General features: G+C 38.1%; 1 protein-coding gene across 3 annotated transcripts in view; it reads right to left on the bottom strand.

Moving 5' to 3' along the window:
- LRRC49 (leucine rich repeat containing 49) overlaps positions 1-14414 on the bottom strand; it is a 129927-nt gene that overhangs the window by 98484 nt on the left and 17029 nt on the right. For all 3 annotated transcript variants that reach the window (XM_082618513.1, XM_082618511.1, XM_082618512.1), the window contains 2 exons: positions 5793-5859; positions 823-966 (listed from right to left, as the gene is read on the bottom strand). In XM_082618513.1, coding sequence (XP_082474639.1) covers positions 823-966; positions 5793-5859 — 211 coding nt within the window. The remainder of the gene's footprint in view (positions 1-822; positions 967-5792; positions 5860-14414) is intronic.

Raw genomic sequence — 14414 nt, 5'->3', positions numbered from 1 at the left:
TTTCAGAGCCAGCAAGCCAAAAAGGACACTAGAGGTGATCTAGCCCAATGTCCTCATTTTGGAGAAAAGTAAACTGAGGTTTACAGAGTTAAAGTGATTTACCCAAGGTCACACAGATAATGAGAGCTGAAGCAGACCTGCACTTGGCCTCTCATGTCCTATGTAACAATGCTTTTTCCACCATACCAAGCTGCCTTTGAAAAACTGCAAAGAATATGATATTTATGCTTGCCTTCAAAGCCCTCAACCACTTCTCTCTGTGCCTTTTCCCTCTCGGTGCAACAAGTTATCAACTTTCAGTCAACAATAACCTTCTTTCTTATTAATTCTATTCCTATAACAACACAGGAAAGGATTCAGTATTCATTTACTGATAACACTTGTGCTCCTAATTTTACATTTATCTTTTAGAATGGAAAACACCACATTTCCCAAATCAAAATATTATAAAGCTTAACAATTATATACGCAATTTAAATTCAGAAAAAAACTAAATTACTTTAGATTCTTACTTTGCAGAAAGCGATGCTATAACATTTATTTCATTCCCTTAAAAGAAAAGCCAGAGGGCTTCCCTGGTGGCACAGTGGTTGAGAGTCCGCCTCACGATGCAGGGGACACGGGTTCGTGCCCCGGTCCGGGAAGATCCCACATGCCGCGGAGTGGCTAGGCCCATGAGCCATGGCCACTGAGCCTGCGCGTGCAGAGCCTGTGCTCCGCAATGGGAGAGGCCACAACAGTGAGAGGCCCGCGTACCGCAAAAAAAAAAAAAAAAAAAAAGAAAAGCCAGAAATCACATATTGATTCCATTTTAATACTCACCACAAAAGTGATTTGATTGTGTCGCAGGTTAAGCTCAGTTAGTGAATCCAGCCCGTTAAGATTATCAACATGACTTAAAAGGTTCCTGGCAAGATTTAAAACTCTCAAATCACACAAATGATTGACATTTTCAATTTTGGTAATCTGTTAAAAAATGAGGAAGGGATGATTAGCAGGCATAAATCTCAGATGTGCATGTTATAAAAATAAAAGACATAGTCATTGAATTCAGTGACAAGTTTATATGAAGACATTTCAAAATCTATTTCCAGTTTCCTCTGTTGTAGATATTATGAAGTTACTTAACTTGTGAAGATTAACTAACAGAACATGTTTTATAATTTGACCATGGTAAGTATATTTTACCAAATAATCAGTAAGTCCATTGCTTGGGCATCTCTAAGTGCCTAACACTGTGCCAGGTCCCATGAAGGTGAAGAGAAATATACGTACTAGCTGTGAAATAGAAACTGTGAGCCCAAGGCATAAGCTCACAATGTTTTGATAAAACAAGACTACCTTTTGAGAGAAAAGGCAAGGAAAAGGAATGATACCAAGTTCCCCTTGTTAATTGTCCATTTATACTGCAGGATCCTGAGAGCAATCAAGAGTCTGAATGGAAAAGATTCAAGGAACTAGGATCCCCAGTAGAGGGTGAGGATGGATATTCTTTATTAGTGAAACTGCTTAAGAGAGGAGATAGATAATGTTTAGGCAGGGCACAATATGGTGGACTTGAATTATGGAATATACACATGCATATAAGCACTGAACTGCAGCAGAGGAATTTGAGCTGCACAAGTAAGGATAAGTTAAAGGGTATAGCCTATGAAATGATGAGAGCTCAACATGATTTTCAGCCCCACTACTGTAATACAGCAAGCGTAGCACAACGGGATGAGTTTCTACATGACCCAGAAATAGGGCTTCTTGCAGAGGGCTTCAACCTTTTAATGTAATGTACTTAAGTACATTACAATGAGTAATAACAATGAGTTATATACAACACTTTTCTTCTGAACATTAAAACAAATTTCACAATCACTGAAGATTAATTTTCTCATCTGTATTGCCATCACAGTATTATTTGAAATTTTCTATTTAACACTTCAAAGCAGATATTGGCTAAAATAGCCTTTTTTTAAGATTTATAATCCAGTTTTCTATGATATTATTTGGACCTTCTCTTATAGTCAAGAAATACCATCTAGATTTCACCTACATTCAAGAGGAGAAACCTAAGTATATTTATCGCAAATTCAATAATATATAAAGATAATATATGACCATGCTTTAAAATTTGTCCTGAGATTTTTGGTGTAACTAATGTAAAATGAAAATAAAATCTGTAAAAGAAGAAACAAGTTTATCAGTATTTGCAGATTACAGAACTGGACAGTAAGACATAGACAAAAACATTTCAAAACTAAATAGGTGATAGAATTTAAAATGTATAGAATCAGCAAAAAGTAAAATAGACACTGTAGAAAATCAATAATAACAGCATAAGCTTGAGAAATTCTACTAAAATACTAAAAAAATAGAGATAGGTATATGGAAAAGCAATATGTAAATATATACATAAATTTATACATATACATAAAGTTTTCTGAACTCAAGAAAGATAAATATACAGAATGAAGGGGTACATAACCTGTATATGGTATATTCTTCCTTCTGCTAATAATTCTGGGACATTTCTTTTAGAAAACAACCTTTCTCCAATGCTATTTGGTCCTGGTGGGACATATAATTAGAATGCCTACATTTTAGTTTGGTCACTCTGAAAAGAAACGTTGTTAACTCTTATATATAGGTATCAATCTGTAATTTAAAAAAAGTCACTGGGGATATTGTTCAGCTTCTTGGTTTGCAATCAGGTCAGAATTTTGTGCAGCATCTCTGATGGAATAGTCTGTTACATGTTGCAGCCATGGACAAAGTCACAGGCATAGAGAAAATGACAGAAATTTCAGAAAAAAGGTGGTGTAGGGTGAGAGCAGAGTTCTTGATCAGTTAATAAATTTCACAGCCAGAAGAAGAGATGATAGGAATGTTCAAAAGCCTAATCTTGGGTCACACTGATAAGAGAGAGTCTCAAGGTAGACAGCAGAGCTTTTTAGTACATCTAGGAAAGCTGGATACTCCAGTCTTATGTATGTGTATACTAGTAACCCAGACTGCTCTATCTGGATAAAGACAACCTTCCTACTCAGCAATAGGAAAGACATCTGCTTTCAGGCAAGCAACCACAGAAAGAGCCAGCTCTCCCTGAAGGAAAAGATGTCACTGAAAGAAAAGCTTCTTTTTGAAGCACATTTGTGTCCATGTTAAAGCAAGCGTTTACCAAGAGAACATTTTCTGGTAGACAAAAAAAAATCTAGGTCATAAACTGAGAGTCAACCTCTCATATTCCTCTGTATTCTTTACTACTCACATACAATCAATTGCTAAATCTTAATGTTTTTACTTTTTAAATATTTATCCAATCTGCCCCCTTGTTATAGCCCTATCGCTACAACTTTAAGTTGCCATCACTTCTCACCAAGATTACTGAATTAGTCTCTCAGCTGTTCTCTGTTTCCAGTTTCACCTCCCCTCAGCTCTTTACATTCCCCAATCTGTTTCTTGAACACTATCACTATTCCTATCAATGTTTTCACATCCATAAACCAATTATATTTCATTTCACAATGTACATCACATATCATTTTTATTTCCAATGGAAGTAAATTCAAAGCACAAAGAGTAGTCATTTAATTTTCTTTTAGTTTTTTAACTACCTGATGCTATTTTTTTAGAGTTGCACGTTGTTTCAACTTGAATAGTGTCTCTCCTGACTTTTTAGTCACCAAGACTGTCTTTGCTTTGAAATACTCCAAATTTTTGTTTATTGGATTTAAATATTTGAAACAAGACTCAGATTTTCATTTAACACATAACACATAACACAGGTCAGCTAACAAGGTAACAAGGTGACTTGGTCTAATATTTAGACCAAGTGATACATTATCCATTTACCAGTTGCTCTTATAGATCTTGGGTAATGCCCGTGAATTCTTAAAGGTATATTATAATATAAAAACCACATAAATGCTTATTTTTCATATATACATTTTAAAATAAACTTAATAAAAATATTGCTACCATAAAATGTTTCACTTATACTGATGAATAGCATTTAAAATAGTGGGTTACAGAAAGATAAAATAGCAATTCCTTATTATGGCATATAAAGCCTTCCACAGTCTGGCCTTAAACCTACCTCTCGTGCCTCATCTCTCACCATCCCTCAACATGTGCTAAATTCTCCAGCAGTAAAACATACTTATCATGTTGTTTTTAGTCTCAGTGCCTTTATATATGATGCTCTCTTACTGACAAGACTCTAATTCTTCTTCCTCTTCCACCACCATCTAACTAACTGGGTAACTTTCCCTCTACTAAAGTGATACTAACCAGCCTGCAGAGCCGGACAATTCCCAGGCATCAACATTCCTCCCTCTGAGTGCACACACAGGCAGACATATAGATGGGGCTGGGATGAGATTAGAACCTAGCAGATGTGGCCTATCTAATACATCTATCAAGGTTTTATTAATTATATTAGCTTTTCAACAAAATGATTAGGAATAACGGCTATTAGAAGGCCTAAAGAGATCACACTGAGGTTTACACCTGACCAACTGCAAGTGGGAGATTTGTTCTCAACAGGCAGGGACTCCCAGATCACCCCACCATGTACACTTACCACCTCAGGAGAGGTTTTACCTTCTGCATGAGTATGTAGCTCATGTAGCTATTTATAAATAAGTACTCATATTGCAAAGACTAAAATTTAAATGTAAGAGCAAAGGGTTAAGAAACAGCCAAGATGCTCTGCAAGAGAAGAATAAGGAGAGGGAACATAACAAACCAGACAGAGAAATTAAGACAGACAAATGTATGGGTAGACAAACTAATCGAATGGAATAATGATCCCAGGTTATATAGTAATCAGGGAATTATAAATCAAAATCACAAGGGGACACCACTTTATACCAATTCAATTGGCAAAAATTAAGAAGTCTGAAAATTCCAAATGTTGAAAAGGATGTGAAGCAACAGGATCTATTATGTGTTACTGGTGGGAGTATAAACTGGTACAATCACTTTGGAAGACAATTTGGCATTAACGTTTAAAGTTACACATTTAAATAACCTGTGACCCATCAGTTTCACTCCTAGATATATACCCTAGAGTACATATGATGTATGGAAGAAACATGTACAAGAATGTTCTTAGAAGTACTATCCTAATAGGAAACAAAATAAACCAAACAAACAAAAAGGAATCAACCCAAATGTCTATCAATAATAAAACGGAGAAAAAGGTTTTTGTGTAATCAAACCATGGAACATACAACAATAAAGATAAACTACAGCTATGTAGTCAAAATAGATGAACCTCAGTAACATAATGTTGTATCCAAAAAGCAAACAGTGGATGACAATATATAGTTTGACACCTTTTTTTAAAATTAAAAGACAATACTACTAAACAATATATTATTTAAACACATATATGTGATAAAACCAACTAAAAACACCAGTAAAAGAATGATAAATGTGAAATCCAGAATAGTGTTGTCTTGGAATAAAGAAGGAACACTTAAGTAGAAGAAAATCATTAGTAATATTCTAGTTCTTGGGTTGGGGTTGGCTATAAGTTAATAAAAGACTAAATAAGAATCAAAATTGTCATAACTATAAGAATTCTAAATGTTTTATAAGTTTAATCTGTCACTTACCACTGAGGAATTACCAAACCTTATATAAATGAGCTTAATACCTTAATACCATAGCTAATTTCAGTGAATCAATAAAGTAACTCTGGAAAAATTCCACACAAGTATAATTCTTAAAACTTTTATATGAAATTTCCTAGAGCTTTTTCAAATAAGAAAGAAATGAAAGGGCTTTAACAATACCTGATTTCCATGAAGGTCCAAAACATCTAAGCTTTTTAGATTCTCCAGATTTGAGATTTTCTTGATTCTGAAAATCAGAGTAAGTAGAGTAGAAATACAGATGTACCACATCTATTGTAAATCAAAAACTCTAAGGCATAACTCATTTTCATTTATTCTCTCTAGATAGGTAGATAGGCAGGCAGATAGACAGACAGACAGACATAGAAATATATATAGAGAGAAATTATATAAAATTGTATACTAAAACCTTTTTTTCATTGATTTTAATTATAATGTTAAAGATGCAGTCCCATTGGGGAAATGTCCCAAAGTCAGCTTGAAAGTCCTATCTTTAGGAAAGAACAATTCTACTTCTAGGAACTTTAGCACTTATTCAAGGCAATTCCTTTCACCTTAGAATACAGCCTAAATTCCTTACCTCAGTCCTCAAGGCCCTAAACTCTCTGACTACTGACTCTTCCTCCAGCTTATCTCCTACCAAGACTCCAGTGCACCCAGTCACTCTGTTCCAGCCACAGGAGCTTTCTTGCCATCTCTAACTTGACAAATTCATTTCTGCCTGGGGTGTTTACCCTTGCTGTTCCTTCTTCCTTAATGTTCTTCCCCCAGAACTTCACATGGTTGGTTCACTCCTTCGTGTTATTCAAGTCTTGGCTCAAATATCTTCTCAGAGCAGCCTTTTCAGATGACCCTATCAAAAAGAGCTCTTGAGGAGACCTTCAAGATGGTGGAGGAGTAAGATGTAGAGATCACCTTCCTCCCCACAAATACATCAGAAATACATCTACATGTGGAACGACTCCTACAGAACACCTACTGAATGCTGGCAGAAGACCTCAGACTTCCCAAAATGCAAGAAAATCCCCATGTACCTGGGTAGGGCAAAAGGAAAAAGAATAAACAGAGACAAAAGAATAGGGACAAGACCTGCACCAGTGGGAGGGAGCTGTGAAGGAGGAAAAGTTTCCACACACTAGGAAGCCCCTTCACTGGCGGAGATGGGGGGTGGTGGGGGGAAGCCTCGGAGCCATGGAGGAGAGCACAGCAACAGGGGTGCAGAGGGCAAAGCAGAGAGATTCCCACACAGTGGATTGGTGCTAACCAGCACTCACCAGCCAGAGAGGCTTGTCTGCTCACCCGCCGGGACAGGTGGGGATGGGAGTTGAGGCTTGGACTTCAGAGGTCAGATCCCAGAAGGGGATCTAGTGCCCACGGCTAGGTGGGAGGGAGTCCGAGAAAAAGTCTGGAACTGCCTAAGAGGCAAGAGACCATTGTTTCTGTGTGCACGAGGAGAGGGGATTCAGAGCACCGCCTAGACGAACTCCAGAGACGGGCACAAGGCGCAGCTATCAGCTCGGACACCAGAGACGGGCATGAAACACTAAGGCTGCTGCTGCAGCCACCAATGAGCCTGGGTGCAAGCACAGGTCACTAGGCAACCTCCCCTCCTGGGAGCTTGTGCAGCCTACCATGGCCAGGGTCCCGTGATCCAGGGACAACTTCCCCGGGAGAACACACAGCACGCCTCAGGCTGTTGCAACGCCACATTGGCCTCTGCCACCACAGGCTCACCCCGCATTCCATACCCCTCCCTCCCCATGGCCTGAGTGAACCAGAGCCCCCTAATCAGCCGCTACGTTAACTCCATGCTGTCTGATCAAAGAGCAGATGGCCTCAGGCGACCTACACGCAAAGGCAGGTCCAAGTCCAAAGCTGAACCCCAGGAGCTGTGCGAACAAAGAAGAGAAAGGGAAATCTCTCCCAGCAGCCTCAGGAGCAGTGGATTAAATCTACACAATCAACTTGATGTACCTTGCATCTCTGGAATACCTGAATAGACAATGAATCATCCTAAAATTAAGGCTGTGGACAATGGGAGCAACTGTAGACTTGGGGTTTGCTTTCTGCATCTAATTTGTTTCTGGTTTTACATTTATCTTAGTTTAGTATTTACAGTTTATTATCATTGGTAGACTTGTTTATTGATTTGGTTGCTCTCTTCCTTTTATTTTTATATATTGATATATATATTTTTTCCTTTTTCTCTTTTTGTGAGTGTGTATGAGTATACTTCTTTTTGTGATTTTATATGTATAGCTTTGCTTTACCATTTGTCCTAGGGTTCTGTCAGTCCGTTTTTTTTTTATTAGTATAGTTTTTAGCACTGGTTATCATTGGTGGATATGTTTCTTGGTTTGGTTGCCCTCTTCTTTCTTTCTTTTTATTATTACTTTAATTTTTTAATTTGTAATAATTTTTAAATTATTTTTTTATTTTAATAACTTTATTTCCATCCTTCCTTCTTTCTTTCTTCCTTCCTTCCTTCCTTTCTTCCTTGCTTCCTTCCTTCCTCCCTCCTTACCTCCCTCCCTCCCTCTCTCTCTCACTCTCTCTCTCTGTCTCTCTCTCTGTCTTTCTTTCTTTCTTTCTTACAGGGTCTTGGTGCTCTGGCCGGGTGTCAGGCCTGTGACTCTGAGATGGGAGAGCCGAGTTCACGACACTGGTCCACCAGAGACCTCCCAGTTCCATGTAATATCAAATGGCAAAAGCTCTCCCAGAGATCTCCATCTCAACGCTAAGACCCAGCTCCACTCAACGACCAGCAAGCTACAGTGCTGGACACCCTATGCCAAACAACTAGCAAGACAGGAACACAAACCCACCCATTAGCACAGGGGCCACCTAAGATCATAATAAGGTCACAGACACCCCGAAACACAGTACCAGACGTGGTCCTGCCCACCAGAAAGACAATATCCAGCTTCATCCACCAGAACACAGGCACCAGTCCCCTCCACCAGGCAGCCTACATCACCCACTGAACCAACCTTAGCCACTGGGGGCAGACAACAAAAACAATGGGAACTACGAACATGCAACCTGGGAAAAGGAGCTCCCAAACACAGTGGGCAAAGCAAAATGAGAAGACAGAGAAACACACAGCAGATGAAGGAGCAAGGTAAAAACCCACCAGACCAAACAAATGAAGAGGAAGGAGGCAGTCTACCTGAAAAGGAAATCAGAGTAATGATAGTAAAGATGATCCAAAATCTTGGAAACAGAATGGAGAAAATACAAGAAACGTTTAACAAGGACCTAGAAGAACTAAAGAGCAAACAAACAACGATGAACAACACAATAAATTAAATTAAAAATTCTTTAGAAGAAATCAGTAGCAGAATAACTGAGGCAGAAGAATGGATAAGTGACTTGGAAGATAAAATAGTGGAAATAACTACTGCAGAGCAGAATAAAGAAAAAAGAATGAAAAGAATTGAGGAGAGTCTCAGAGACTTCTGGGACAACATTAAACGCACCAACATATGAATTATAGAGGTCCCAGAAGAAGATGAGAAAAAGAAAGGGACTGAGAAAATAATTGAAGAGATGAGAGTTGAAAATTTCCCTAATATGGGAAAGGAAATAGTCAATCAACTCCAGGCAGTGCAGAGAGTCCCATACAGGATAAATCCAAGGAGAAACATGCCAAAACACATATTAATCAAACTATCGAAAATTAAATACAAAGAAAAAATATGAAAAGCAGCAAGGGAAAAACAACAAATAACATACAAGGGAATCCCCATAAGGTTAACAGCTGAACTTTCAGCAGAAACTCTGCAAGCCAAAAGGGAGTGGCAGGACATATTTGATGAAAGGGAAAAACCTACAAACAAGATTCCTCTACCCAGCAAGAATCTCATTCAGATTCAGCAGAAAATTAAAAGCTTTACAGATAAGCAAAAGCTAAGAGAATTCAGCACCACTAAAGCAGCTTTACAACAAATGCTAAAGGAACTGCTATAGGCAGGAAACACAAGAGAAGGAAAAGACCTACAATAACAAACCCAAAACAATTAAGAAAATGGGAATAGGGACATACATATCGTTAATTACCTTAAATGTAAATGGATTAAATGCTCCCACCGAGACACCGATTGGTTGCATAGATACAAAACCAAGACCCGTACATATGCTGTCTACAAGAGACCCACTTCAGACCTAGGGACACATACAGACTGAAAGTGAGGGGATGGAAAAAGATATTCCATGCAAATGGAAATCAAAAGATAGCTGGAGTAGCAATTCTCATATCAGACAAAATAGACTTTAAAATAAAGACTATTAGAAGAGACAAAGAAGGACACTACATAATGATCAAGGGATCTATCCAAGAAGAAGATATAACAATTGTAAATGTTTATGCACCCAACATAGGAGCACCTCAATATGTAAGGCAAATGTTGACAGCCATAAAAGGGGAAGTCGACAGTAACACAATCATAGTAGGGGACTTTAACACTCCACTTTCATCAATGGACAGATCAACCAAAACGAAAATAAATAAGGAAACAAAAGCTTCAAAATGACACATTAAACAAGATGGACTTAATCGACATTGATAGGACATTCCATCCAAAAACAACAGAATACACTTTCTTCTCAACTGCTCATGGAACATTCTCCAGGATAGATCATATCATGGGTCACAAATCAAGCCTTGGTAAATTTAAGAAAATTGAAATTGTATCAAGTATCTCTTCTGACCACAATGCTATGAGACTAGATATCAATTACAGGAAAAAATCTGTAAAAAATACAAACACACGGAGGCTAAACAATATACTACTAAATAACCAAGAGATCACTGAAGAAATCAAAGAGGAAATAAAAAAATATCTGGAAACAAATGACAATGAAAACACGATGACCTAAAACCTATGGGATGGAGTAAAAGCAGTTCTAAGAGGGAAGTTTATAGCAACACAATCCTACCTCAAGAAACAAGAAACATCTCAAATAAACAACCTAACCTTACACTTAAAACAATTAGAGAGGGCCTCCCTGGTGGCGCAGTGGTTGAGAGTCCGCCTGCCGATGCAGGGGATACGGGTTTGTGCCCCGGTCTGGGAGGATCCCATGTGCCGCGGAGCGGCTGGGCCCGTGAGCCATGGCCGCTGGGCCTGCGCATCCGGAGCCTGTGCTCCGCGACGGGAGAGGCCACAACAGTGAGAGGCCCGCATACCGCAAAAAGAAAAAAAAAAAAAAAAAAAACAATTAGAGAAAGAAGAACAAAATAACTCCAAAGTTAGCAGAAGGAAGGAAATCATAAAGATCAGATCAGAAATAAATGAAAAAGAAATGAAGGAAACAATAGCAAAGATCAATAAAACTAAAAGCTTGTTCTTTGAGAAGATAAACAAAACTTATAAACCATTAGCCAGACTCATCAAGAAAAAAAGTGAGATGACTCAAATCAATAGAATAAGAAATGAAAAAGGAGAAGTAACAACAGACACTGCAGAAAAACAAAGGATCATGAGAGAGTACTACAAGCAACTATATGCTAATAAAGTGGACAACCTGGAAGAAATGGACAAATTCTTAGAAAAGCACAACCTTCCGAGACTGAACCAGGAAGAAATAGAAAATATGAACATACCAATCACAAGAACTGAAATTGAGACTGTGATTAATAATCTTCCAACAAACAAAAGCCCAGGGCCAGATGGCTTCACAGGCAAATTCTATCAAACATTTAGAGAAGAGCTAACACCTATGCTTCTGAAACTCTTCCAAAATATAGCAGAGGGACGAACACTCACAAATTCACTCTACGAGGCCACCATCACCCTGATTCCAAAACCAGACAAAGATGTCTCAAAGAAAACTACAGGCCAATATCACTGATGAACATAGATGCAAAAATCCTCAACAAAACACTAGCAAACAGAATCCAACAGCACATTAAGAGGATCATACAGCATGATCAAGTGGGGTTTATCCCAGGAATGCAAGGATTCTTCAATATATGCAAATCAATCAATGTGATACACCATATTAGCAAATTGAAAGAGAAAAACCATATGACCATCTCAATAGATGCAGAGGAAGCTTTTGACAATATTCAACACCCATTTATGACAAAAACCCTCCAGAAAGTAGGCATAGAGGGTACTTACGTCAACATAATAAAGGCCATATAGGACAAACCCACAGCCAACATCGTTCTCAATGGTGAAAAACTGAAACCATTTCCACTAAGATCAGGGACAAGACAAGGTTGTCCAGTCTCAGCACTATTATTCAACATAGTTTTGGAAGCTTTAGCCACAGGAATCAGAGAAGAAAAAGAAATAAAAGGAATCCAAATCAGAAAAGAAGAAGTAAAACTGTCACTGTTTGCAGATGACATGACACTATACATAGAGAATCCTAAAGATGCTACTGGAAAACTACTAGAGCTAATCAATGAATCTGGTAAAGTAGCAGGATACAAAATTAATGCACAGAAATCTCTTGCATTCCTATACACTAATGATGAAACATCTTAAAGAGAAATTAAGGAAACACTCCCATTTACCACTGCAACAAAAAGAATAAAATACCTAGGAATAAACCTACCTAGGGAGACAAAAGACCTGTATGCAGAAAACTACAAGACACTGATGAAAGAAATGAAAGATGATACCAACAGATGGAGAGATATGCCATGTTCTTGGATTGGAAGAATCAACATTTTGAAAATGACTATACTACCCAAAGCAATCTACAGATTCAATGCAATCCCTATCAAACTACCAGTGGCATTTCTCACAGAACTAGAACAAGAAATTTCACAATTTGTATGGAAAAACAAAATACCCCGAATAGCCAAAGCAATCTTGAGAAAGAAAAATGGAGCTGGAGGAATCAGGCTACCAGACTTCAGACTATACTACAAAGCTGCAGTAATCAAGACAGTATGGTACTGGCACAAAAACAGAAATATAGATCAATGGAACAGGATAGAAAGCCCAGAGATAAACCCTAGCACATATGGTCACCCTATCTTTGATAAAGGAGGCAAGAATATACAATGGAGAAAAGACAGCCTCTTCAATAAGTGGTGCTGGGAAAACTGGACAGCTACATGTAAAAGAATGAAATTAGAACACTCCCTAACACCATATAATTGAAGACCTAAATGTAAGGCCAGATACTATAAAACTCTTAGAAGAAAACATAGGCAGAACACTCTATGACATACATCACAGCAAGATCCTTTTTGACCCACCTCCTAGAGAAATGGAAATAAAAGCAAAAATAAACAAATGGGACCTAATGAAACTGAAAAGCTTTTGCGCAGCAAAGGAGAACATAAACAAGACGAAAAGACAACCCTCAGAATAGGAGAAAATATTTGCAAATGAAGCAACTGACAAAGGATTAATCTCTAATATTTACCAACAGCCCCTGCAGCTCAATATCAAAAAAACAAACAACCCAATCCAAAAATGGGCAGAAGGCCTAAATAGACATTTCTCCAAAGAAGACTGCCAACAAACACATGAAAGGATGTTCAACATCACCAATCATTGAGAAATACAAATCAAAACTAAAATGAGGTCAACTCACACCAGTCAGAATGGCCATCATCAAAAAATCTACAAACAATAAATGCCAGAGAGGGTGTGGAGGAAAGGGCACCCTCTTGCACTGTTGGTGGGAATGTAAATTGATACAGCCACAGTTCTCTATGGAGAACAGTATGGGTGGTCCTTTAAAAACTAAAAATAGAACTACCATACAACCCAGCAATCCCACTACTGGGCATATATCCTGAGAAAACCATATTTCAAAAAGAGTCATGTACCACAATGTTCATTGCAGCTCTATTTACAATAGCCAGGACATGGAAGCAATGTAAGTGTCCACTGACAGATGAATGGATAAAGAAGATGTGGCACATATATAAATGGAATATTACTCAGCCATAAAAAGAAACAAAATTGAGTTATTTGTAGTGAGGTGGATGGACCTAGAGTTTGTCGTACAGAGTGAAGTAAGTCAGAAAGAGAAAAACAAATACCGTATGCTAACACATATATATGGAATCTAAAGAAAAAAAATGGTTCTGAAAAACCTAGGGGCAGGACAGGAATAAAGATGCAGACACAGAGAATGGACTTGAGCACACGGGGAGGGGGAAGGGTAAGCTGGGATGAAGTGAGAAAGTGGCACGGACATATATACAATACCAAATGTAAAATAGATAGATAGTGGGAAGCAGCCACATAGCACAGGGAGATCAGCTCCGTGCTTTGTGACCACCTAGAGGGGTGGGATAGGGAGGGTGGGAGGGAGACGCAAGAGGGAGGGGATATGGGATATATGTATATGTATAGCTGATTCACTGTGTTATAAAGCAGAAACTAACACACAATTGTAAAGTAGTTATACTCCAACAAAGATGTTAAAAAAAAAAAGAGCTCTCCCTTCCTGTCTCCATCATTCTCTCCTTTCCCTGTTTTAATGGACTTCATTGCATTTATCCTTGCCTAAAATTATATTATGTATTGTATACATTTTTATATCTCCTTCCTCAAACCAAAATGTGATCTTCAAGAGGACAGAAACTTTGATATGCCCTCTGCTGTATCCTCAGCGCTCATGATAATGCCTGGCACTGAGTAGGCACCCAATAAATATTCTTTTAATCAATGAATGCCCATACTGACTAAATGGATGAGTTTTATGTACAAGGGCATTCATGACAGGATTATTTATCACTGAGAAAAATTGGATACCACCTAAATGCTTTCTACTAGACTTGCTCCATTTTTGAATATTTATTTG

Source organism: Mesoplodon mirus (genome assembly GCF_964341445.2).
Source record: "Mesoplodon mirus genome assembly, chromosome: 4".
In the NCBI taxonomy this organism is placed as follows: Eukaryota; Metazoa; Chordata; class Mammalia; order Artiodactyla; family Ziphiidae; genus Mesoplodon; species Mesoplodon mirus.
The sequence above is the reverse complement of the archived record's forward strand: the minus strand, read 5'-3'. Positions and strand labels throughout refer to the sequence as shown.